Source organism: Falco peregrinus, chromosome 1 (assembly GCF_023634155.1).
Source record: "Falco peregrinus isolate bFalPer1 chromosome 1, bFalPer1.pri, whole genome shotgun sequence".
Lineage (NCBI taxonomy): Eukaryota > Metazoa > Chordata > Aves > Falconiformes > Falconidae > Falco > Falco peregrinus.
The window spans coordinates 130,112,723-130,135,580 of record NC_073721.1 but is presented as its reverse complement, the minus strand read 5'-3'; the positions used below and the strand labels follow the sequence as shown (position 1 = coordinate 130,135,580).

Here is a 22,858-nt window from a genome sequence, read left to right as displayed (position 1 = left end):
AGAAGCTGGCCAGCTTCAGCTGTCTGAGCATGGTCGAGCATCATCTTACTCCTGAGCACCCAAAGCAGAGGCTGCGTGTCTGATAATGTCTGCTTTATCTGGCTAAATAGGACTGGTCTGATCTGTCATCCAAGACCCAAACGCTGTTGGATCAACAACGAATACTGCCTGTACGTGCTAGTTCTGCTTTACGTTGCTGTGCTGTCCTGGCTAGAATGACTCCTGGTTGCTGCACGGAGATGTGGTTTGCAGCTGAGCTGTAACAAGCTGTCAAATTCCCTCTACGTTGTCACTGTGGCAGTTTCACCATATTTTGCAGCTGGACAGCGTGCCATAAGCTTAAAGTATCACTTAACTCGCGCTATAAATTTTTGGCACGTGGATGGGAAGGAAGTAAGGAGCTGGTAAAAGCTCTGCCTCCAGCCAGCAGTCTCCAATGGAGATGAGCTGATGAAGGGCAGGGGCCACCTGGGACTTGGTGTGATCAAATCAAAACGTTTCTCTGGACAGCAGAGGAGCAATTCAGCAAAAGTCTTTTATTATTGGTGCTGTCTTAGCATGTTTCATCTGCCAAGAAGTAACCTCTTCCTTGGCAGTGCATCTGGAGTTAAATTTGTGTGCTGCTGAGCACTCTCGTGCAACCTAGAAGTTGTTGTTTATTTTTCTTAAAATTTCTATAGATTATACCTGTTATGTAATTGGCATGCATAACTTATTCTTAAAGTAAAAAAAAAAAAAAAGCAGTCATGGAGCATACCCTTAGTCATCTCAATTCCTTTGTTACCCAGTTAAAATGAAGCAGCCAAAACCTGCTACTTAATTCCCTTTCAGCAGGTAGAGCTGACCCAACGCAGGAATTGCACGGCCAGGGGAAACTGAATAGGAAACAGTTTCTCTTTGGTATGAACCAGCAGAACCATGTTGGCTATCACAGATGTGGTCTGGCATTACACTGACCAGCAAAACTCACCCGGCGCAGCAACCTGCAGCGTATCAGGCAGGAGGTCGCGTCTTTCTTGCTGGCTCCATCCTGAGGAGTCATGCTCCCAGCTGCAAAGGCTGCCAATGGTGCCTGGCTGGTTGAACAGCTTGGAGCTGATGTGCGGAGCGACGTATACCTTCTAACTGTGAAGCCGAGCCTGGAGGTAGAAAAGCAGTCTGGGGAGCTGGTTCATGATGTGGCTATATTTTAATTACACAAGAGCTTTTGGGGCTCTTCAGTAGGCTGCTGTAAGCCCTCACTTAACCCTCAAGAAGTAAAAAAAAAACCTGCAGCACTGCAGCTTCTCACACCTTTCAGCAAAAACATAGGCTGCAGTGAGTGCACAAAGAAACCCAGAAAGCGTATCAGGAAGAGTTATGTGAAACTAAACCTTTTGATACTTTCTTCCACCCTTGTCCTTGTATCACAGGTGTGTAGGAAAAGGTAGATGATTACACTAGAACTTAAGCTAGAACTTTTTTGGGTGGTTTAAAATAACTCTTCTAAAATTACATACTGTTTTGATCCTTCTCTTAAGATGTTGCTTTACATGCCAGCTGCCATCGTCACTGAAACAAGAGATTGTCTCAAAGGGTATTTTGATAGGAAATTTGATGGTAATGTGGATATTTGAGTGCAGTCATTTCCCTTGAGCCCTAGAAATGTGAATCCAGGCTCCCAAAACTTGCCCAAAAAGCAATTTATTGTGTTGTGCTTTGTTCTTTTGTCATGGTCAAGAATTGAAACAATTTAATTGACTGTAGTTTACTCACTACAGCTAAAAAATGCCTGTGAATGGGTTTCTGGGTAAATTTCTCAGATTTTTAAAGTCTTCCTGCAGCTTAGCCTTTCCAGCCTGGGCTGATTCTCCTCCCAATATTTTTTTTATTTTTATGAATACAAACGTGAATGTCCTGTTGGTAGCCTCTCTGAAACTGCTTCTCTCCTCGTGTATGTGAAAAGTTGTTTAATAGTCAAGCCATGATATCAGGAAACCAGCTTGTGCAACTCAAGGAAAATGAAATGCCACCTCGTTTTAATAACAACGATCGTGAAAATTGGTTTTTTGCAACTGAAGTAAAATCAAATAATTTGGATTTTTACCAGCAGCAAGAACAAATATGTTCTTCCTTCTGTCCTTCCCGTGTCTGTTTTTCTTCTGTTCCTTTTTCCATAACTTTTTTTTTTTGTAGATTCAAATACTAACAAGCTACTCAAAACACAGCAGGGATTTTATACATCTTTCATATCCAGAGATGGTGTACAAAATATGCTGGGTTTCAGAAGTAAAGCTGGAGTCTTGATGTCTGCACAGAGGCATGCAAACTCGTTAGAGGTGGCAGTAACTCTGTCTACTCATGGCTTGTTCTCAGCTGTTGTGCCGTTGTGTGCTGCATGTCAGCTCTTCCCATTATAAGCTTGGCTTGCTCTGCGGTTGTCAGGAAAGAAGGTATTGATCCAACCTGTGACATTCATTCTCCCATGTTTTATTTCCAAGTACCTCTTGGATTCAGAGAGTGTTTGAGCTGTGCCTCTTCCACATCCAAGGGCAGGGCAAGCACCTTGCTCTGCCTCTCCTACCTCTCGCCAGCGGCTCTGCGCCCTTCTTGCCTGCTGATGAGCTTAAGCAGAAAGTCCTGCCACAGGTACTCCTGCTGGGTGGTGACGCTGGAGCATTTAGCATTTGCTAGAAGGGAGATGATTCATTGCCCAACTGAAGCAGGAAAAAGATGTGAAAAGCTGGCAGCAGAGAGCCAAGTGTCTGGCAGCAGTTGGAGCAAACGGAGCAGGAGGATGTTCGTGGGGGAGCATGAATAAGAGGAGCTCATAATGACACTGAGAAAGGGCTGCTGAGATACCATCTGGAAGAGGGTGAGCAGTTACAGAGGAGATACCTAGAATAAATGGGCCTGAGAGCAGAGAAGGCCAGCACAACAGCCAGTCATGGTTTGAGGAGGTGGTTTACCTAGTGGCTACTGTGACAGCCCTCTCTGCTGCTTTCCTTGCTGGGCTTTGGGCAAGGGAAAGGAGCAGCTGGGACCGGTTCTTGCTAAGCAGTGCTCTGTGTTGAGGGCCCCTTCTCCCAGAGGAGCCAAAGCCAGTGGTGATCCAGCTGCCTCTCAGGCAGCATCACAGGGAAGTGGGCAGCAGACACTGGGATGCTGCTAGGTGCTCTGGACAGGTCCAGTTACTCTTCACTCTGTTCAGATGAGTGAGAGAAAACTAAAGGTAAATTGGTTCTCCAACCACAGTATCAAAGCTCAGGAGAGCAAGGAAATTACTCGGAAGCTTTACAGTCATAAGCCAGGCTGAAAACACTTGTAACTCCCGAGCAGGTTGGTCATCTCTGTGATCTCTTGCCAGAGTGGTGGGAAGGGAGCTGTTGCAGTGCCTACCATCCTCTGCCTGCGGTCACCACTGAGTCACAGTGCCGCTCGAACCCCACTTCTGTGTATTGATGGTTTTGTGTGTGTTTTGGATCAGCTTACTATTTTTTGATTGTCTCTCTAATCAAATGCCAGTTCAAGGTTTTTAAAATCTTGGGAGTGGTTGGCAAGATTGTGGCAGACCCTGTGCCATTACTTATTCCACCTGTAGCACAGCTGCAGGTGCGTTGGTGCTTGAGTCAGAAGTTGTATTTTCTGCTCATTTTCCTTTGCACCTCAACTGCTGGGTGTTTTCTTAAACAAGAGAAAATATCCTCGATTGCTTAAAATCTCTGTCCTTCCCCAGACTCCTGCAGTTAACGTTGAAGGTGAAGTGCCATATTGAAAAGCTTTTGCAGTCCTGCTTTGAAATAAGACATCTCTGAAATGTATGCAATCAAATATTTGAAAGACCCTTAGGATAACTTTATTCCAAGTAACAAGCCTATCTTAACTTTTCTGTCCTCTTTCTATATTTGAGCTGGTTATTCAAAAACCTGAACGTCAGAACAAGCCTTTTTAACTGCAGCTCATAGACGTAACCTGTTAACCAGCATACTCGGGTAGATTTAAACTCACTATCACAGGGTGTGTTTTATGAGGTTAGAAGGTAAGATCTTGGCCCAGTCTGATGCTGATAGCAAAGCTTCTGTTTCATCCAGGTTTTTATTCTGATTTGAAAATTAAGAGAAGGGTAGATCTTCATTAGTGTAATCAGCTTACATGGGTTGACTACTCTAAAGCAATTTGTTTAATTTGTTTGGAACATGTTTAGTTTTAGCTATAGATGTTCAGCTCTCACACAGTTGCTGTTTATGCTGTTTATCATGTCATTTTTTTGTTTTGTGATTTGTAAAAATCAACTTTCTGCTTTCAGTGATAATTTTGTGACAATCTACATCCCATTCATCAGTGTTGCTTAAAGCACACAGAACTTTTTGTGCACTAATGCTGCTGTCCTGTCTCTGCATCCATTTCTACAAAGAATAGTTCTTGCTGCTCATGTAGAGTGTGGTTTTGCACTGAGCATCAGCTATTTGTTTGACGCTGGACTGCTCCCCCCTCCCTCTGTCTTTGAATATCTAATGTGGTGTTCCTCAGGAGTGTCCCCCCTTTGCAGTAGAGCTCAGCTTTGAAGGCTGCATGAAGAGAGGTTATGAAATTCTTCTGTTATTCTTCTTGAAATTGAAGACACCAGCTTCTCTTTATTTGGCCACACCACATCTAAGGGCAGTGGAAACCAGTTTCCCATGGGAGCAAAAAAACCTGGTGATTCAGAAGCCACCAGTATTGTTCAGTGTTCACAAGCTGTGGTTGTCTCATGGCGATTTGATGTACAGTGACTTGGCTTTTGCGCCTCCACTGTTGCAGGTGCCACGTGAAGCTTCCTGCACTTGCTGCCTCATCTCCTCTTGGGTGTATTTTGGGCTGCTCACTGTTGCACAAGGTTTATTCATAGCCTGTCATGATGCTCATATACAGAGCATCAGTACGTATTCTCTGCCACAGCAGATGGTTTCCTCTTTCTGCACCTTCCACGTGGCACAGATGCTGCAAAAGCAGATTTCCCTTGGGCATAACCTTTGATTGACGGCTCTGCCAGTCACCATCTCGTAACCAATCCTGGAAATGGCTTTGGACTGCCTCGTATGCTTCTGCATCTGATGCCTGCGTTAATGTGGCTTGTTGGAGTATGCTGGATGTCTGATGAGTTACTAGGGCCATTAGTCATGCTGTAAAGTGTGTGGCAGCAAGACAGCTCTACCTGAATCAGCCAGGATCCTTGGTCTTGCAATGGAAATTTGCTGAAAGGCGTAGTTCCCTGGTGTTAATCCAGCTCAAATGAAGCACTCTCCAAGAGCAGTGGTCCTGCTGTTTATTCCTGTTCTTGCATTCCAGCTCAAGCAAATAACAAGCTTTTTTGGGGTTGATCTGGCTTATTGCTCAGCCATGTGAGCATGTGCAGGTGGTGGGATGGATGAGGGTGCAGTGAGGATGGGACAGTCCCTTTTGGTGGCAGCCTGCAGGAGCAGTGAGAGTTTTAGCATCTTGGGAAACCCGAGGCCAGAGTCGTGTGGCTGCTTGGGAGTGTGGTGGAAGCAAAGTCTTGGGTTTTTGGCTTTGATGTCTGCATTTGCTCTTGTTCCAGACACGATGCTTTAATCTCCTAAGTGCTGTGCTAGGTTTTCGCTGTGCTCAGCTTGAATTTTTTCCAAGACATCGCACTGCTGAAATAGCAGAATTTGCCTGTGTATTCCAGTGCAGTGATCAGTCTGTTTATTGGGGTGAGAAACTTTCCACGAGAGCAAGGGTGGAGCAGGGCCTTTTACATGTACTCAAGCCAAATCACTCGGCAGCAAGACCAAAGCTGTTAAGCAAATTCAGATGATTTTTGCTTGCAGCAGCCTCCACTGTAATAGGCTGCTTTTTCTCCAAAGGAGAACCTGCACGTGTCATGCCTATATTTTCTTTCCTTAGTGTGTTGTTTAATGCCATGGAACAATTCCTTGTTCAGATGCAATTTTGTACATTAATTGTGTTAAACTGATGAGGATTTGTGTTTTAAGTGTTGAGTTGTACCTCTGAATCCTCAAGATGAGACCTCTGCTCTGCCTGTGGCTTTTCATCCTGCACTCTTTGAATTGGGAACTGCACATCTAGGACAGACTGCTTCACAGCACCATGGCTTTGTTTGACCTTTTCAGTCCTCTGCCAACACAATTGCTCACCGTTAAAAACCTCAAGTTTGATAGCCCAGACAAAAGATACTTTTTCCTCAGTCAGTCTTTTTTGTTGGCAATGTCCTTCTTAAGTATTTACAGATCTACTGATGATATTTGTGGATTCCTGTGGTTCACCACGGCAATGGACTTGGTGACACCAGGACACATTGCTTGTTGCTGGAATAGAGCCAAGCTACATCATGAATTATGCAGATGGACTGTGAGTAAATAACATTTTATACAGATTTTCCTAGGCTGACCCTTTTTACTGTTTATAAGAAGAATGGGTCCAGAGATGCCTGTATCTCATGTTTGAAGAGAACCACCTCAAAATCGTCTAGCTTCATCTGCCTCCTTGGATCCTGCAGGCAACAGGGACCCTTTAATATTTACATCAAGTTTACAACTTCTCTTTCAAGCCTTGCCTCTTCCTGAAAAGATGCTAAATATTGACTTGTGATGTTGAGTGAGTTGAGGGTGTGTTACCCTATGTCCCTCATAACTTTATTTCACTAACTACTGTGGACCTGACGAGCCCTGCCTTGGGCTGGGAGGCTCCATAGGGCTTGTCAGCAATGCTCTTTCAGGTCCAGGATACATGAGCGATATACCTGGGTCTGAAAATCAGATACATGTTAACAGCGTTTTTATTCTAGCAAAGCCCATAGGTAAGTTCCTGACTGCAGAGCTGGCAGCGTTGCTGCTGAAAACCCTCACAGAAAAAGCAAATCCTGAAAATATGCCTGAAACTAATGATGTCTTCTGTAGTCTGGCACTTAGGATGCTTTTTTCTTCACTACAACTTCATCTTGCAGGAGCTCCCACCAAGAGCATAGCCCTCCTGAGTTCTGAAGCTGAGAAGAGTATTCCAATGGCACTCTCGACTCATGAGGCTTTGCATGGGTAAAGCTAACTGAAGGCGCTGGGACCCCAGAGAGCACTAAACAGTTGTGTTCCTTCCTCCCCTGCATGAAATGCCCATCTTCTGAGTCTTGCTGCAATTTACCTTCCTAGTTCTTATACTCAGTAGGAATTTAATTTTAATTGCAGTGTTGTCTCTTTATCCAAGTAAGGCTGTAAATGTATGCCTTTCCCCTTGCTCTGGGAACAGGATTCTTCACTTTCCTTAAGAGCCTTCCTGCAATCTTAATTCTCCTGTATACCTTAATTAGCACACTCCTAATCCGAGTGGTTTCCTTCCTGATTTGCACTTTTCAAGACTGTTACCCTGATGCAGACATTGTGGTACAAGTACTCACTGTATTTATGTCTTGAATTTATAATGGTCTCATTTTTAAACTGCTCATATTCTGTTATTCTCTTCTATTATTCCCTGCTATTCTTCTTTTATTCTCTTAAAAAGTAGAGATGATGATCTTGGTATTAGAGGTAATTATGTAGGTAAGTCCTCATCAGGTTTTACTGAAAACTCAGCAGCTCACCATGAGTTACTTCAAGAGCTATTGCAATTACTCAAGCCTTCATCGCTAAGCTGATGGCATTAAATTATCTTTTATGTTGATTTGGGGATATTTGAAAATGTTTTGGAGCTGCCTGGACCACATCCCATCATTGTTTGGCTTTCTGAATTGCTTCTGTATCAGACCATCCTGTTTTCTTAGAGGACTTAATTGCTGTTAATGCTTCCTAAAACATGAAGCTGTGTTAGGAACAATAGCCTCCCAGGACCAGGTTGGGTAAATGTTTTACATAGGATATAAAACTCCAGTTAGGCTGGGAATTCTTGCAGTACTCTGTAACATGTCGTTAATGCATCCTGATGACAGATACCTAATATGATTCCCCAAGCATGTGAGTTAATGAGATTAAAACCATCCTACAGTAATCTTTGTCAAGCTGCATTTTGTTCTTCTTGAGTAATACATGGGAGCATAAGTTCTGTAGTATTTAAGCTTTACTAATCTCAGTGCTGCATTTATTGTATTGTTGGCAAGTTTGTGAGTGTTGTTGGGTGGATTAATGAGACTTTATTAAATCTGTAGTAGGACATAAAATTATGCTGCTGACACACTCCAGCTGTAGTGTTACCCTGTTCCACTGCCTTGACCTGTGCTGGGCTAGGCTGCTTGAGCACGCCGTGGAGCAGGTACAAAACTGCAGGTATACAAACAATTTGGTTCTGGTGTCTGGCAATTTGTGAAGTTTTTTGCTATTTTTAATATTGATCTGTTACGTAAATATAGGGGGGTGTATGCATATACTTGAAACAGGCTGTAAAATGTATAATCAGTATGATTTCAGGTCCCACGGTATATAATTTACAGAGCTCTGTGTCTGTGTGTCTGACATATATATGTCTGAATATAGGCTGTGTACATAGTAGTGTTCCCTGTGCTGAGACTTTACACTGGATAGCAGCACGTTGTATCTTTGTGTATTCAAGCAAAGGTGTTGTTTTGACATAGGACAAAACCCCATATTTCAAAAAAAAACCCTTCCGTTGTGTTTTGCAACTGCTTATGAGATGTAGAATGGAAATATGTTTTTTAACAGAAGTGTTATGCAGCTGGATACTGATGCAGGGATGCCAAGCACCTGTGCTAGACGCTGATTAGAAAAATTTGCAGTTGGTCCTGCACTGAATTCCTCCCTGTGTGGGCTGGTCTGATTTTTCTTTTTGACTAAAAGGTAATTCAGGGAGTGCTGTGCAGCTCAGTGAGTGTTCAGACAGTGAGACTGGTTTTTTCTTCTGGTGCCTTTCAGAAAGCTAATCCATGCAAAAAGCCACTGTCAGCTGAGTATAAATATTGCGTACTCTTGCTGAGAAATCTGTTGCTGAGCTGTTAGGTGGGAAGGGTAGGCTCTGGCTCCTGCCAGTTGGGTGTTGAGAGTTTTGTGTGCGACTTACAGCAAAATGGTTCGCACATATGCTTAATGACTATGAATTGCTTATTTTTACATGGAGATGGGTCAAAATTTCAATCTTTTCCCTTTTATGAAGGGATTATTTTTTTTCCTTTCTCATGAGTATAATAAGAATAAACTTTGTGCTGAAAAATGATGGCTATGTGTATTATCTTGGTTGAAAAAGCAGCCCTTTTTTGGACATGCTTCATTTTCTGCAAGGGCTATCATCTTCCTAACTGCTCAGACCAAGTGCCAGCCCACATTTGGGGTTGTACTCTGCCTGGTGTTTAGTGCAACATAGGGAACTACATGTCTTGTTCCATAAGTCCAAGTGTTTAAGCTGCCAAAGCTAGGTGCTTTCATGTGGTACTGTTACTGCTTTGAAATCCATTTGTCTATTCAAGGGTGCAGCTCAGCAAAGCCTGCACTGATTTGGCCTTCGGTTCATTCACAGTGTGTGCTGAAACTTACTTGCTTGCTGGGCAAGATCAGACAAAAAGGACACTCAAGAGGTAAAAATAAAGGCTCTGCCCAGTGAAAGATTTACAGGCAGGAGGAAGGGTATTAACGTTGTCCTGTTGACTGATGTCAATTGTTTTCATATTCTTCCAGCTGAAGGGCTTCCCCAGGTGTATTACTTCGGACCGTGTGGAAAGTACAACGCCATGGTACTAGAGCTGCTTGGTCCTAGCTTGGAAGATTTATTTGACCTCTGTGATAGGACGTTCACTTTGAAGACGGTATTAATGATAGCCATCCAGCTGGTGAGTAGCAGTGGGCAGGGCTCTGCCCGGCAGCCCCCATGATGCCGACTCATGTTTATGTCAGTCCTGGGTTAGCTGAAGGTTGGGGTCATGGGGATGTCTGTTGGTTGGAGAGAGAATCTCCTTCCGTTGTAGAATCACAGAATGGTTTGGGTTGGAAGAGACCTTCAAAGACCTAGTCCAACTCCCCTGCCATGGGCAGGGACAACTTTCACTAGCTCAGCTTGCTCAAAGCCCTGTCCAGCCTGGCCTTGAACACTTGGAGTCATAGGGCATCCACAGCTTCTCTGGGAGACATCTTCCAGTGTCTCACCGTTCTCATAGTGAAGAATTTCTTCCTTGTGCCCAACCTAAACCTTCCCTCTTTCAGTTTAAAAATGTTGCCCCTTGTCCTGTCCCTACAGGCCTTGATAAAATAATCTCTCTCCATCTTTCTTATAAAAGAAAGCTTCTCAGGTTTGAGAAAAACTTCCTCATGAAAGGAAGGCTAAATTATGCTTATGAGCAAACTTGCTCCTTGCGTAGCAGAACCAGTGAAGCTGGATTCCTATGGACTTGCGTCCTGTGTCCCTTACACACCCCTGCCCCAGTATCTACCCCAGCTGAGCTCCCTCCCTCTGGACATCACCCAGAACATTTTATTACTTACCCGCTCCCCAGCACACATTGAGCACAGCACCCTCCCACCCTCTTACCAGTTTTACTGGTTTGGTGCTGCCAGGCTGCTTATGGACTGAAACCTCTCAGAGCAATGGGAGCTGAGCTCTCCTTAGCCAAAATACCAGCATTCAAGGTCTCTGCCTTTGTCAAATTTGGTAAAAATTGGCCAATGTGTTTAAACGACTAACAGGTAGAAAATAATAAATCTATGGGCAGCATCACAGAGCCCCTAATTTGCCTGAAAAGGAAACCAAGCTGAAAGTGGTAGCTTGGATTTGTGTTTGCATTAGAAGTGGACAATGTGAAAACTGAATGTACTAAACGTGGTGAGTGAACTTCCACAAGTCAGTAGGGCCAATCAGTTACTGTTTCAGTTTGGCTTTCTGGTTTTCAACCTGTGATCTGCAGATACCTGAGTGGCACAGCAGAGCTGGGACTGTATATTCACGTTAACATATCAGTGGATAGAAGTGCTGAAGGAAAGTGAAGATAGTAAGGGAGTGAGGAACACAATCCTTTCTAAATAAACTGAAGTTTGCCACAGCAGAATCTCAAATGGAAAATTGAGGTCACAGATGCAAAAGTTTGAACAGTGCCTGCTTGGTATTGGGTTCATGAAGTTGTCCTCCTATGGCTGAGCAGTCTAGTTTTGTTGGCTTTGAGTGTTCATCAGTGGAAAAACAATTTATAGTATTGTTTTTGATTATATCAAGTGGCAACAGATGGCAAAACCTTGGATGTAGTTTGTGTGACCTTTTGGTTGTAGAGATGTAAATTTATTCCCATATGACTGCTGGGGAAATCAAGATGGTCACAGCAGTGTCCATCTGCCTTTTGCCAAGCCCTAGGAGGATTTAAGGAGACAGATTTAGCATCTTCAGATGTGCCCTGTCTCCTTCCCTGGGAAGTTTCCTGGGAGAAAGGCTCACCTGGCCCTCGGACACATGTTTTCTGAAGCGACTGGCATTTACTGCTTGACTGCAATGAAAACCCTTCACTCCAACCACAAGGCTTTGGGGAGAATTGTCTTGGATTTGTCTTAGTTCCTATGCTAAATTGTTGCAGTCACTGTGTCACAGTCCAGTGTGAGAGAGACATCAGAGAAGGGAAGTTGGACTGTCATATTCAGTCGGTTTGCCTCCATAAATCATGTTTTGGTCAAAAGCAAGAGCAGTCAAGCCTGCTTAAGCTACTGTAATTCTACTCACAGGCGTGAGGAGACATAAGACTTCATTGCCAGAATCCAGTGCATTGCATGAGCAGCGTTTCTCTTCTTTGATGCTTGACACACCTGTTAATGAAGCCTAATATCCAGGGAGACTTCCAAAAACATGAGTGGCCTGTTACCACCCAGACAGCAGAGAGGAGCACCCTGCCCTGATGTAGAGAGTGAGGGACAACTTAGCACGTTGCAGAAAACTGCTACTCTGGTTGGGTTCTCCCCAAAATGCCATCAAATTATATCTTTTTTTAAGGCCAGGAAGACCACCCAAAGGTAAAGCAGTACTACTTGTCTGGGAGGCCCCTCTGCAGCATGGAGCTCAGGGAGTTCCCAGGAGATGACCCCAGTCCTGGGAGTCACCTTTGCATTGCCACTCCCACCTTAGGTTTGATCCTCTCCAGAGGGATCTGCCATGGATGTCTTTGCACTTGTTGGAGCAGCAACACTGGCAGCGAGGGTGCCCTGAGCTAGTGGGGTGTTAAGTGTCCACCCCTTTGTCCCTTAGATCTTTCTCCCCTCACTTGCCTGTGATGATCCTGATGTCTTTCGGAGCATCTAGTTCCTTCTCGGCCATTGCATGGTTCCTTGTCGTTGCCTGCTGCAGGCTCAGCCTGACAGCACCAACTGCTGCTTTCAAGGTCCTGTTTAGCTGCCTTCACCCTGCTCTCCCTCCTTAAGCCTGACTGCTGCTGCAGTACATCTCTGACACATCTACATGTGTCCTGCATGCTAAAACTAGGCAGGAACTTCAGATGCAGTGTGGTGGCACTTGATCTCCTTTTTTTGTGTCCAGTGGTCAATTTTTAACCAGAGGCATCCCTGAAAAGTGTCTTTTAATAAGCATATGTGCTTGGCTGGTCTTACTTACCTTGACAGGTAGCAGCATCTCAGGACTGGGGCGGATCCTTTTATTCTACAGATGTTAGAAGAAAGAGAAGCCCTGTAGGAGAAACAAATACATCGTCATTGATTTAAGGAGTGTCGCTCATGATTGTAGGAGAATTTAAACATGGTTTTACATCAAGACGACTCCTGGATGAGGGAGATAGAGACCAGACAAGGATGAGTCTTCAAGAAGAAGACCCTATTCTGGAATCTGTTCAGATGAGATGACACAGTAGGAAGGTCATGCCTTGGCAGGGGGATGAGCCACACAGCCCTCAGGTTTGTCACTAGGCTTGCATATTTTTCTGGTAAGTGTGCCTTGTGTTCAGAGCTGTGGCAGCAGCTTACCAAACATAGCTTGAGCCAGATCAGAAATGTTCTTGGTCTAATACCACCATTTCATACCTCTCAGTGAAAACCTGCATTGAAGGAGTCCTCTGTTTTCCTTCCCTGGTGGAAGTTTTCCAGCTCTGTTACTGCTGTAACTTCTGTGTCTCCAGTGTTTCATGTTGCTCTGCTACAAGCATCACACTGGAACTGCTTCCTCCGTCCTCTCTGTGCAACTGAATAGATCAAGCAGTTGATGTTCCTGAATGAAGCAAAGCTTGGCAATTAAAAATGCTTGCACTAATAACGTTCCCTAAAGCCCATAAATTGGAAGGCATCTTAGGGCTTTGCAGAGCTGACTTGGTGTTTGGGCTGGGGGAGAATGTTTTTTTTATTCTGGCTTTAACTTTTCCACTCTTGGCCAGGTCCAACATCTGTGATACTCATTGACAACTCAGTTTTTTCAGGAGTAAATGTTATTTTCACCCTTGCTTAAGTGCTTGCTGTCAGAAGCAAGGTCCATTGTGCTAGGCACTGTGCAAATACTTCCAGCTGAGGTCTGGACCAAGTCATGGTGAAAAGGTTTTTTGAGTGGTGACCCATCAAAATTGTCTTTCATAAAAGACACCAAAACAGCCTTTAAACAGAAGGCATTTTTTTATCTCTGCTGATCTGATCTATATTCAAGCAGGTGGCGTGTGGAAGAAGGGCTCAAATTTATCAAGAGGGTCTAGACATGACATTGCCATCGAGATCAGATCCTTAAGAGTTACCTTTCTGGGGGAAAAGGGTTTATTACACTTGCTTCCTTGGCAGAAGAAAGGAAAATAAAAGCATGGGTTTCTTTGTCATCTGGTTAAATGTCACAAATATCCTCTCATTCCTCAGCTGCACTGCAGGAGTCCTGCGGTGTGCCAGGGGATACTCTCCCCTTCTAGGGGTTTCTCTGACAACTGAAATGGAGATTTGTGGCTCTGAAGATGGACTTGGCTGGCCATGGCCATGGAAATCCTGCTTTAATTTACAAGCAGAGTCTCCCATCCACCCCTAGTGTTTCTGTGCCCTACAATAAAATGCCATAGTCTGTTTTTATTGCTGTTAAAATAACAGAGCAGATGTTAACACTGCTTCACAGTGACTGTTTTTCCAGTGTAAAAGCAATTCTGACAGCTGTAGCTCCTTGCAGTGGGTTCTCTGACTGTAGGATTAATGCACAGACATTTGAGCCTGTGGTTCAAACACAAAGGAGTGGGCACTGTGTCTCTGCATCCAGCACATTTCTGGAGTGGGAACTCCTCTTCTTCAGCTGTGCAATGGGTTTGAGTCAGGCCGAGGCTATGCTGCACTAGCACTGCTAGTTTCTTCTCAGGCAGCAAGCCTGAAAGGGTGATGCAGCACAGATAGTCACCAGCCCCCCATCACTAGCAGCCATAAGCAGGGTGAGTGTCTTGTCAGGGTGAATAAAGCATGGAGACTACTCTGGCAAACATCATTCTGACTTGGAGTGTCTTTCAGCCATCACTGGCTGTGCACAGCTCTCCAACAGCACATCATGAAGCATCCAGGCAGGTGGAAGTAAAGAAAAAGGAATATGAAAGATCTGAGAGCATCTCTGTGTGTGTGTGGTGAAGCAAAAGAGGCAGGTAAATAAGTATCTCTTAAGTGCTGCTGGAGTGTATAGGTTCATCTGACATCTCTGCTGTCCAAGTTGTTGTCCTGGCCAATGCAGCTTGATGTGAGTTTTTAAGGAACAAAAAAAATAGGCTTTTTTTCAGGTTGTGTAATTGCTATTGACCATTTCAACAATTGAGCTTCTTTGGTAGCAGGGACAAATGAGCCAGTCAGGCTCTGTGTGAAAGTTTGTTATGTATTGAGAGGGAAGGAAACACTTTGTTCCTGTTTTAAGGGTTGCATCTTGATTTGAATTGCCTCCCAACATACCTTTTTGTCTTCCAACCTGCTGCTGTGTCCTGTAGGTGATTCAAAGCGTGAAGAATGGCTGAAGTGCAGAGCATCTGCTCTGTTCTGCATCATCCTGTAATTGATTAGAAATAATGGCTGTTAGCTGTGAAACCCATTTTCTCAGCACATTGAAATAAATCACTACTTAGAGGTGAGGGAAATGGCAACACGTGCTGTTACCATCTTTGAAAAAGCCTTTGAGCCAGTCCTGTTTTTTAAGATTGATTCACCTGCAGTCATTTTTTTCCTGTCTACTGCCCTCTCTCTGCACATCATTTTTTATTTCATAAGGAGTGCTGCCCCCTCCTGCCTGTAACTTCTTTTGTGGTGGTGGAAATGTAGTAGGTTTTCCTTCAAAATAAGGCATCTGATAAACCTCTGGGAGCAGGATGGAGTGATGACACACACATATGGAGCTTTCAGCCAGGTGTGGATCCAGGGTCTGTAAAGAGAAAAAGAGGTCTGGATTTGCCAGCTGAGAATGCTTCTGGAGTCGGAGCGGGAAGCCAAAGAGCAGTCAGTGTCTGTCAGCCCAGTGGTGCTCACGGTCAAGGCAAGCAGAATGGCTGGAAGGACTGACGTGGGGTTACTGCTGCCTGGGCAGCTGCTCAGCTGGAGGAAGAGCTGGCTTGGTGATCCAGACTCCAGGATCCTGCCCCATGCGGGAGCTGTGGAGCTGTCCTGCCAGTATCGACCTAGTGCAGAACTGCTCAGGAACTAATGACTCCCTGCAGGGAGCTCCCTTGGGGGGGGCACCAGCTGGTGGCTCTCAGCTTAGGTGCTCCCCGAATCCGATAGCATCACACTGTGAGGTCCACCGCAGTGGTGTGGCCCTTAGCTCTGTAGATTGTTATTAAATTGTTCTTATCTCAACCCTTGAGTTTTGCATTCCTTTCCAATCCTCCTCCCCACCCTTCCGGGTTGGGGGGGAGCAAGTGGCTGCGTGGTGCTTGGTTGCCGGCTGGGGTTAAACCACAACAGTCCTTTTTTGGCACCCAACATAGGGCATGAAGGGTTAAGATAAGAACAATTTAATAATTTAAACAGAATAAAAAGGAAAGAATAATAATAATAATAGTTATAATGGAAAGGTAGGGAAAAGGATAAAGTCCAAAGGAAAAGGGAGAAAGGAAAACAAGGGATGCACAGCACAACTGCTCACCACCCGCTGACCGATGCCCAGCCAGTCCCCGAGCAGCCATCCCCCCTCAGCTAACCCTCCAAGTTTCTATATCAAGCATGACGTCCCACGGTATGGAATACCTCTTTGGCTGCTTCAGGGCAGCTGACCTGGCTGTGTCCCTTCAGACTCTTGTGCCCCCTCCCAGCCCTCTGGCTGGCAGGGCCCAAGGAACAGACAAATCCTTGACTTAGTATAAACATCACCCAGCAACAAATGAAAGCATCAGTGCGGTTATCAGCGTTGTCCTCACATCATAGCCAAGACACAGCACTTGACTAGCACCTAAGAAGAAAGTGAACTCCATCCCAGCTGAAACCAGGACAGATGCTTGTTAGTGCAAAATTTGGAGTTTGCAGGAGCTTTGCAATGGTTTCATTGTGTTGCAAGCCTGCATGCAGACAGGTAGCTTCAAATGACCTTTCCATTGAACCATCTTGCTTAAAAAAAGCCACCATGCTCTACAGCATGCAGGGCAGCTGCAGACCAGGACAGCTATAAATGGGAATTCACAGGTTTTTGTTTAAAACCTCAGAAGGAAATTAAAAGGGAATAAATTAAATGAAATTGTGAGTAATTTCCACTTAGAAATCATCTATTAAGTTAGGAACTTAAAGGAGAACTGCTTGGTGACCTATTCAGACTTCACCTGCAATATATTTCATTTCAAAAGCAATATTAATGATAAGCATCTGAATAATAAGGTACATTGTTAAAGGGGAAATGGCCCTCCTTTGCATCGGAATCGGGGTTCCTGCCCTTTTATCTTCTCAGTAATACTGCCAGAACCAAGTTAGTCAAAAGCTGAAAAATATTCCAGCTATTCCTAGTTGACAACCAATGAGGTTAATTATTATTTTTAGTCAGTGTTGAGGATCTTAAGGCTTCTGCCTGCCCAAAAATCCCCCTCCATGAAGAATTTGGCATGTCTAAGACAACATATGGGTTGAGGGAGGAAGGTGGTAAGACACAGAGCAACAAGGGAAGGCTGTGGGCAAGGGAAGAGCTCTTGGTAACTGGTATAGTATGTTTAAAATCAATACAAAAAGTCTGCTGCAATTCCCTGTGGCATCCTTCCAAAAGCTATGTCCCGGTGGTAACGTTACAGAAACAGCCTTTGCAGCTTCTGTAGGAATTAAGTCAGGTAGCCAGAGAAAGGAGGGGATGACAAATTCCTTTTCCGAGACTTCATCAGAGGACATGACCCAGCTCCGATCAGAAATGCAGCTTTAGTTCACTCACTCCATCTGTTGCTGCATTTCTCATAGAGTAGCTGAAATGGGAGGTAGCACTGAGCTGAGGCTCAGTGGTGGGCTAACAAAACCTTGTAGCCTTGTTAGCTGGGGGAGTGAGGTAGCTGGTCTGCTCACAAATGACTTGTTGTTTTGCAGATATCTCGAATGGAGTACGTGCATTCAAAGAACCTCATCTACCGAGACGTCAAGCCAGAAAACTTCCTTATTGGCCGGCAAGGCAATAAGAAAGAGCATGTCATTCACATCATAGACTTTGGATTGGCAAAGGAGTACATTGACCCGGAAACCAAAAAACACATACCTTACAGGGAACACAAAAGCTTAACTGGAACGGCAAGATATATGTCCATCAACACTCATCTTGGCAAAGGTCTGTGTGGTTGGTAGGAGCTTGCCATGCCAAGTTGTGTAGACCTCCAACAGTAGTTTGGCTTATGGGTCTCTCGTGCCCTTTGAGCTGTTTGTAAACCTCTCAATGCCATGATGCTGTTTTCAGTTGTGAGACTTTTTTTTTCCCCCCTTTTGAGGATTTGAGACAGCTGAAATGTTGCAAGCCTCATAATTACAGTTTTTATTGGGAACTAAATAACTGGTAGCAACCCTACACTGATAAAAGACAAGTAGGTGGGTAGTAATTGCTGCACTAAATGATTACCAAATAGATTATTATAGCACAGCTATACCTTCCAGTTTCAGGTGTCAGGAGTTGGATGTTCCCTGACCTAATAATTGGTTGGAGAAAATTAATGATTTAACTAATGTTAAACCTGGCCTTTATCTCCTCTCCTCACTGCCGCCTTTCATACCAGAAGATTACCTTTCTGTGGCTGAAAGGCAAAAAAACTTATTAAATGTTTATATTCACTTAAACTCACAAGAGCAGTAAGATAATTGAACCTTCTTTGAGCAACCTTCCAGCTATGAGATCAAGGCATCACTGGCTTTCATGTCTCTTGGAGAGCACTCTTTCTTTGGGGAGTAAGGAGGGATGAGCCCGACTTCTCATTTTGGAAAACCTGGTGAAGGGTCAGGAAAGGATGGAGGAATGAGAAGCTGCAGTGGGAGCAGGCTCGGAAGCTGCTGGTGCTGGGGGTGTGCTCTGCAGGTGGATATGGAAGGAAGATGTGCTTGCATTTGAAGTACACTGTGTGCCTTCTTTAGGAGCCATTGCCGTGCAGGTTTTGCAGCTCATGCTGTGGCTCATGCCGGGGAAGATTCTGTTCTGGGTGCATGTATTTGAGGAGGGGAGGATTGGCTGCTGGCTGTGGCGGGGGCTGTCGCTGCCCAGAGGGGTTTTGTGGGGCTGATGCTTTGCTGGTGAGGCCAGCCCAAGTGGAGTCAGTCCCTTCACATTTAAAAATAAAGGAGTTTGATTACAGTTTTTCTGAAAGACAAGTGCAGTCAGCCATCTTCCCAAGAAGTTCATCTGTATCATTGCATTAAATTACCCAGGACAGCCTCTTACCCCCCCCCCCCCCCCCCCCCATTTTTACAGCTATGTGAGTGTAACTTGCAGGAACTGTCATCTCAGTTCCCTTCTGCTGAATGTTCTCACCCCCAGCATCTTTTGAGGGTGAAATTTGCTGCTACTTTTGAAGGAGAGTCATGCTGTGCAAAGCACTGCCTTTTTCTCCTCTTGCAGATGCTGCAGCATCAGGGACAGCTCACGCAGTTTGTCGTAGCGTGTGGGCTGCATGACTAGATCTGCTCTGGATTGTGGCTGTGGAGCACGTTATTTGCTTACAGGTGGAGATTCAGAGCAGAGGAGGTTACATCAAATCAGTCTGCAAGTCCAGTGAACTGAAGTCCGCACAGTGCAGCCCAGCCCAGCGGCAGGCCCATGCAGTTGTGCTCCAGATTAGTTGTTCTGTCTGGTATCATCCCTTGGGGTTTTTGATACATTTTGGTACATTATTTTAAGGATGCTTTTTCCTTTGGCTTGAGGTCCCTTTTTTCCCCTTTTCATTCATAATCATAACATCTGCGTGGCAACAGCAGCAAGTGTTTCACAAGGAAAAGCAGTGCTAGAAGGAGCTGGGTTTGTGCTGCTCTGATGTGATGAGCTGCAGAAGCAATTGGGAAAGGATTGGCACTGTGCAACATGGTAGTTCCCTGCAAGTGTCCCCTGCCTGTTCCTGTGTAGTTCAGAGGAGATAACATAATCCAGAACCACATCACAGGTGCACCATCGGGCACTGGCAGTCCAGAGGACTGTGGAGCTGCTTTATTTTATTATTCCTCTGTGATTAATACTTCCACCTCTTACCGATTCTACCTAAGGCTGGGCAGTATGTCTTACAGCTCCTGTGTTATCTCATGCTTTCTAGCTGATCTTTACATGTTTTATGCTTTTTTGTAACAAGTTCCAAGTGGTTTTGCACAGCTATGGACAGCAAGTGAACTTCCCTGTGATAACTTTTATCTCGGAAATAAGTGTGGCTACTGATCAGATCTCAGATCCATTTCTGCAGCCGCAGCAATAATTTATTATCTCTTCTGTTTCAGAGCAAAGTCGTCGAGACGACTTGGAAGCTCTTGGCCATATGTTTATGTATTTCCTCCGAGGCAGTCTGCCCTGGCAAGGATTGAAGGTAGGTTTGAGCTGTAATTTTTGCCCTTTGAAACTTTGTCTGGTCTATGCCCAAATGAGAATCTGGTAGGGAAACATTTGCAAAATCCAACCAGAAACACTGTTACCTGTCACTTCGAGTTGCCCTTAGCTTAGCTGAATTGGTACAAGTCTGGAGGGAGGATGCAGCAGAGGCAGATGAGCAGCTGGGACAGGGACAGCAGAGAGAGCTGTTGAGCTGTTGGAGCAGCTTTGCTGAAATATGAAGCTGCCCCAAGCTGGAGTGTGACTGGGACACAGTGGTTGTTTATGAAATTCCAGTTATGGCACACAATCCCCCAGCTGCATCTGTGAAAAGTGTTTGTAACGGGAGCAGTTTGATGGTTTTAGATGTGCAGATGGACTTTGGCTTGAAAAACTGGTTTTCTGGCAGTATTGAGTTTGGCTTCCCTCCAGAGATACTGGACACTCCGTGCTTAGAAGTTTATGAAATGTCGTGTACAATGTGAAGAGCTGCAAGCAATTGAATTATGGCAACTGCAGCTAACATCCGTCAGCTGAATTAACTAATAGTAAGTCATTTGCTGGCTCTGAAGCTGTTGGTAGCTGCATCTTCACTTCTCCATCATTTTCCTGATGATTTTGGAATTGCAGTGAGCATAGGGAATGCATTTGATCAGGTTAGGAGAAGGTTTATTGGTGAAGACGGTAACTCCTGCTAGACCTGTTAGTACTGTTGGAAAAGGAGACAAGGTTTTGGGGTCATAAGCTGCTCAGCAGAGTGCTGCTATGGTCAGTGACAGTGGCTTGTATGATAGACCTTGTTAAGCTGTTTTGTCACCATCTATCCAGAGTTAGTCTCAGCTTAGCTTTATCAGATGTGTGCCAGAAATGTTAACAATGACTCATAAAAGCAAAGAAAGGGGTTTTCGGGCATAAGAGTGACTGTGAAAAAAATCAGAATATCTCTGACTTTAAGTTCACACCTCTGTAAGTGTAAGTTATTCTGTTACATATTTTGTTTCTAGTTTAGTTTAACTCATCTGCTTTAAATTAGTCCTGTAAATTATTCTAAAATAATTCCAGGTTTAGACAAGATTCTACAAATTTTTTTCACTTCAGTGCTGAACTGGATAAAAATTAGTTGACAACTCCTTGAAGTTCTGCATTTCTTTAGCTCCAGAGCAAGCACAGACTCTTCAGCTTGATCTAGAATATGGCATCTTCATGCTTCTAAGTTTCCTCAGCTTACACTTCTGGTCTATACTGCCAGTGCTAACATTTTGAGAGAGCATCTTACAAGGCTAATTATGCTGCAGCTAGGTTTAATTGGCATATTTTGAAATGGAGGCAATAAAACCCATACTTAGGATGCCAACTGGACCAGAGTTCTGCTTGGGGGGGGAGGGGGGGGGGGGCAGGGCAGGTGGGAAATTAGCTGAAAATTGTTTCATTTTCTTGATGACCAGATATTCAATCAGTGCTGTCTAAGTAATAGACAGTTTGGAGGTGAAAGGAGAGGCAGTATGGGAGTAGCATGGAATCTGGGAGAACTGTGATTGATGTAACCATATAGTTATATCTATGTGGTGCCATTCTGTTATACACAGTAAAACCCGCATTGCCATTGCAATTTCCCTACTTTTGCAGTTGTTTATGAAGGCATCTTGGTTGCTGATGGCTCTTAGCCTAGGACAGGATACGGATGTGCCGTCGTCATATCTGCAGTTTTGTCTTACTGACCCATAAAAGCTCCCCTTTACAGTCCTCAGGACTAGGCTGGTAAGAAATTACTGTTGTAAGGCACTAAAAAGTGTCCTTCCTTTCAAGTACTGAAGAGGTTTTGAATGTGTCCTTGGATGTTCTTTGCTGATAGCACATAAAATGCATAGTGAGAATTACAACAGGGTAAGATACTATTCCTACTAGTGTAGTCTAGGATGCAGTTCAGTTACAAGTAACATCTTCTGATACCACCCAGAATCGGTATTAAATACCTTGTTTTTCTTCCCATACAGCATGTCGTTTATCACATGGTTGAACTCTTTCTCCACAACTGTTTTGTCTTTGTGCGCTACAGGCTGACACCTTAAAAGAGAGGTATCAGAAGATTGGGGACACAAAGAGAAACACTCCAGTTGAAGTTCTCTGTGAGAACTTTCCAGGTAAAGCCCTGATGGGACTGTGTGAGTGCAGCTGGAGGTGGACATACCTTGTTAAACATGATAGTTCTGAGCCCCTCTGGCAGAAAGTATTTGGATGATGTGTATCCATTGTGGTGTTCCTCAAGCTGGCAAACAACTGGAGCTGCTGCTGTAAATTAGCAGGGCCTGAGGCCTTGTGGCTGAGCACAACTCTTCTCATCCAGGAGGCTGGACAGTGCTCAAGTGGCTCATGTTCCTGCTTTGCTTCTTGGCTTCCTTCCAAAGAAGGGCCTCGTTATTTTCTCTCTCCCAAGTGACGATGTTGGATCTACTGAGTAATTCTTTTCCAAACTGAAGATTTTACAGGGGTTAAAATTGTAGGTAGCCAGCTTAGAAGATGGGATGATGTGTCTGTCCTTGAACTCTACCTTGTGACAGCAGTTTTAAGGAGACTGTTACTAAAGATGTGCTTCTGGCCAAGCCCAGTATCTTTTCTCTGGTTAAAGTCTGCCTTGGAATTAGGAGAGTGGAGTACAGAGTTAAAGCCCTCCCCAGTACCCCATGGCCTTCACAGAGTACAGGGGGCTTGGTGTTTTTTGAAATCCTGACATCAGCAAGAGCACCCAGGTCCCCACAATTAGCCCCATTCCTGTAGGAGCCATTGTGTCACATGGCTCTTCCCCAGCTTGAGGAGTAGCAAGCCTGGAAGGTGATCATTGTTCACTCAAGTTGTGCTAATTCCCCAAGTGTATTCACATCCAAAATCCACCTAGTTCCAAGCAGAACAGCTTCAGGTTGGCCATTCTCATGTTTTGCCCCAATACTCCCTGGTCAGAGCTCTATCACACCTGCAAGTCTGGGCTGAATGGAGGTGAGAGAACCCTTGCTTG

At 44.5% G+C, this 22,858-nt stretch overlaps 1 protein-coding gene across 7 annotated transcripts in view; it reads left to right on the top strand.

Annotated features, from left to right (window-relative positions):
* CSNK1G1 (casein kinase 1 gamma 1) overlaps positions 1–22,858 on the top strand; it is a 108,240-nt gene that overhangs the window by 66,466 nt on the left and 18,916 nt on the right. For all 7 annotated transcript variants that reach the window (XM_055819132.1, XM_055819152.1, XM_055819112.1 and 4 more), the window contains 4 exons: positions 9,612–9,763; positions 17,391–17,625; positions 19,761–19,846; positions 21,905–21,989. In XM_055819132.1, the coding sequence (XP_055675107.1) occupies positions 9,612–9,763; positions 17,391–17,625; positions 19,761–19,846; positions 21,905–21,989 (558 nt within the window). The remainder of the gene's footprint in view (positions 1–9,611; positions 9,764–17,390; positions 17,626–19,760; positions 19,847–21,904; positions 21,990–22,858) is intronic.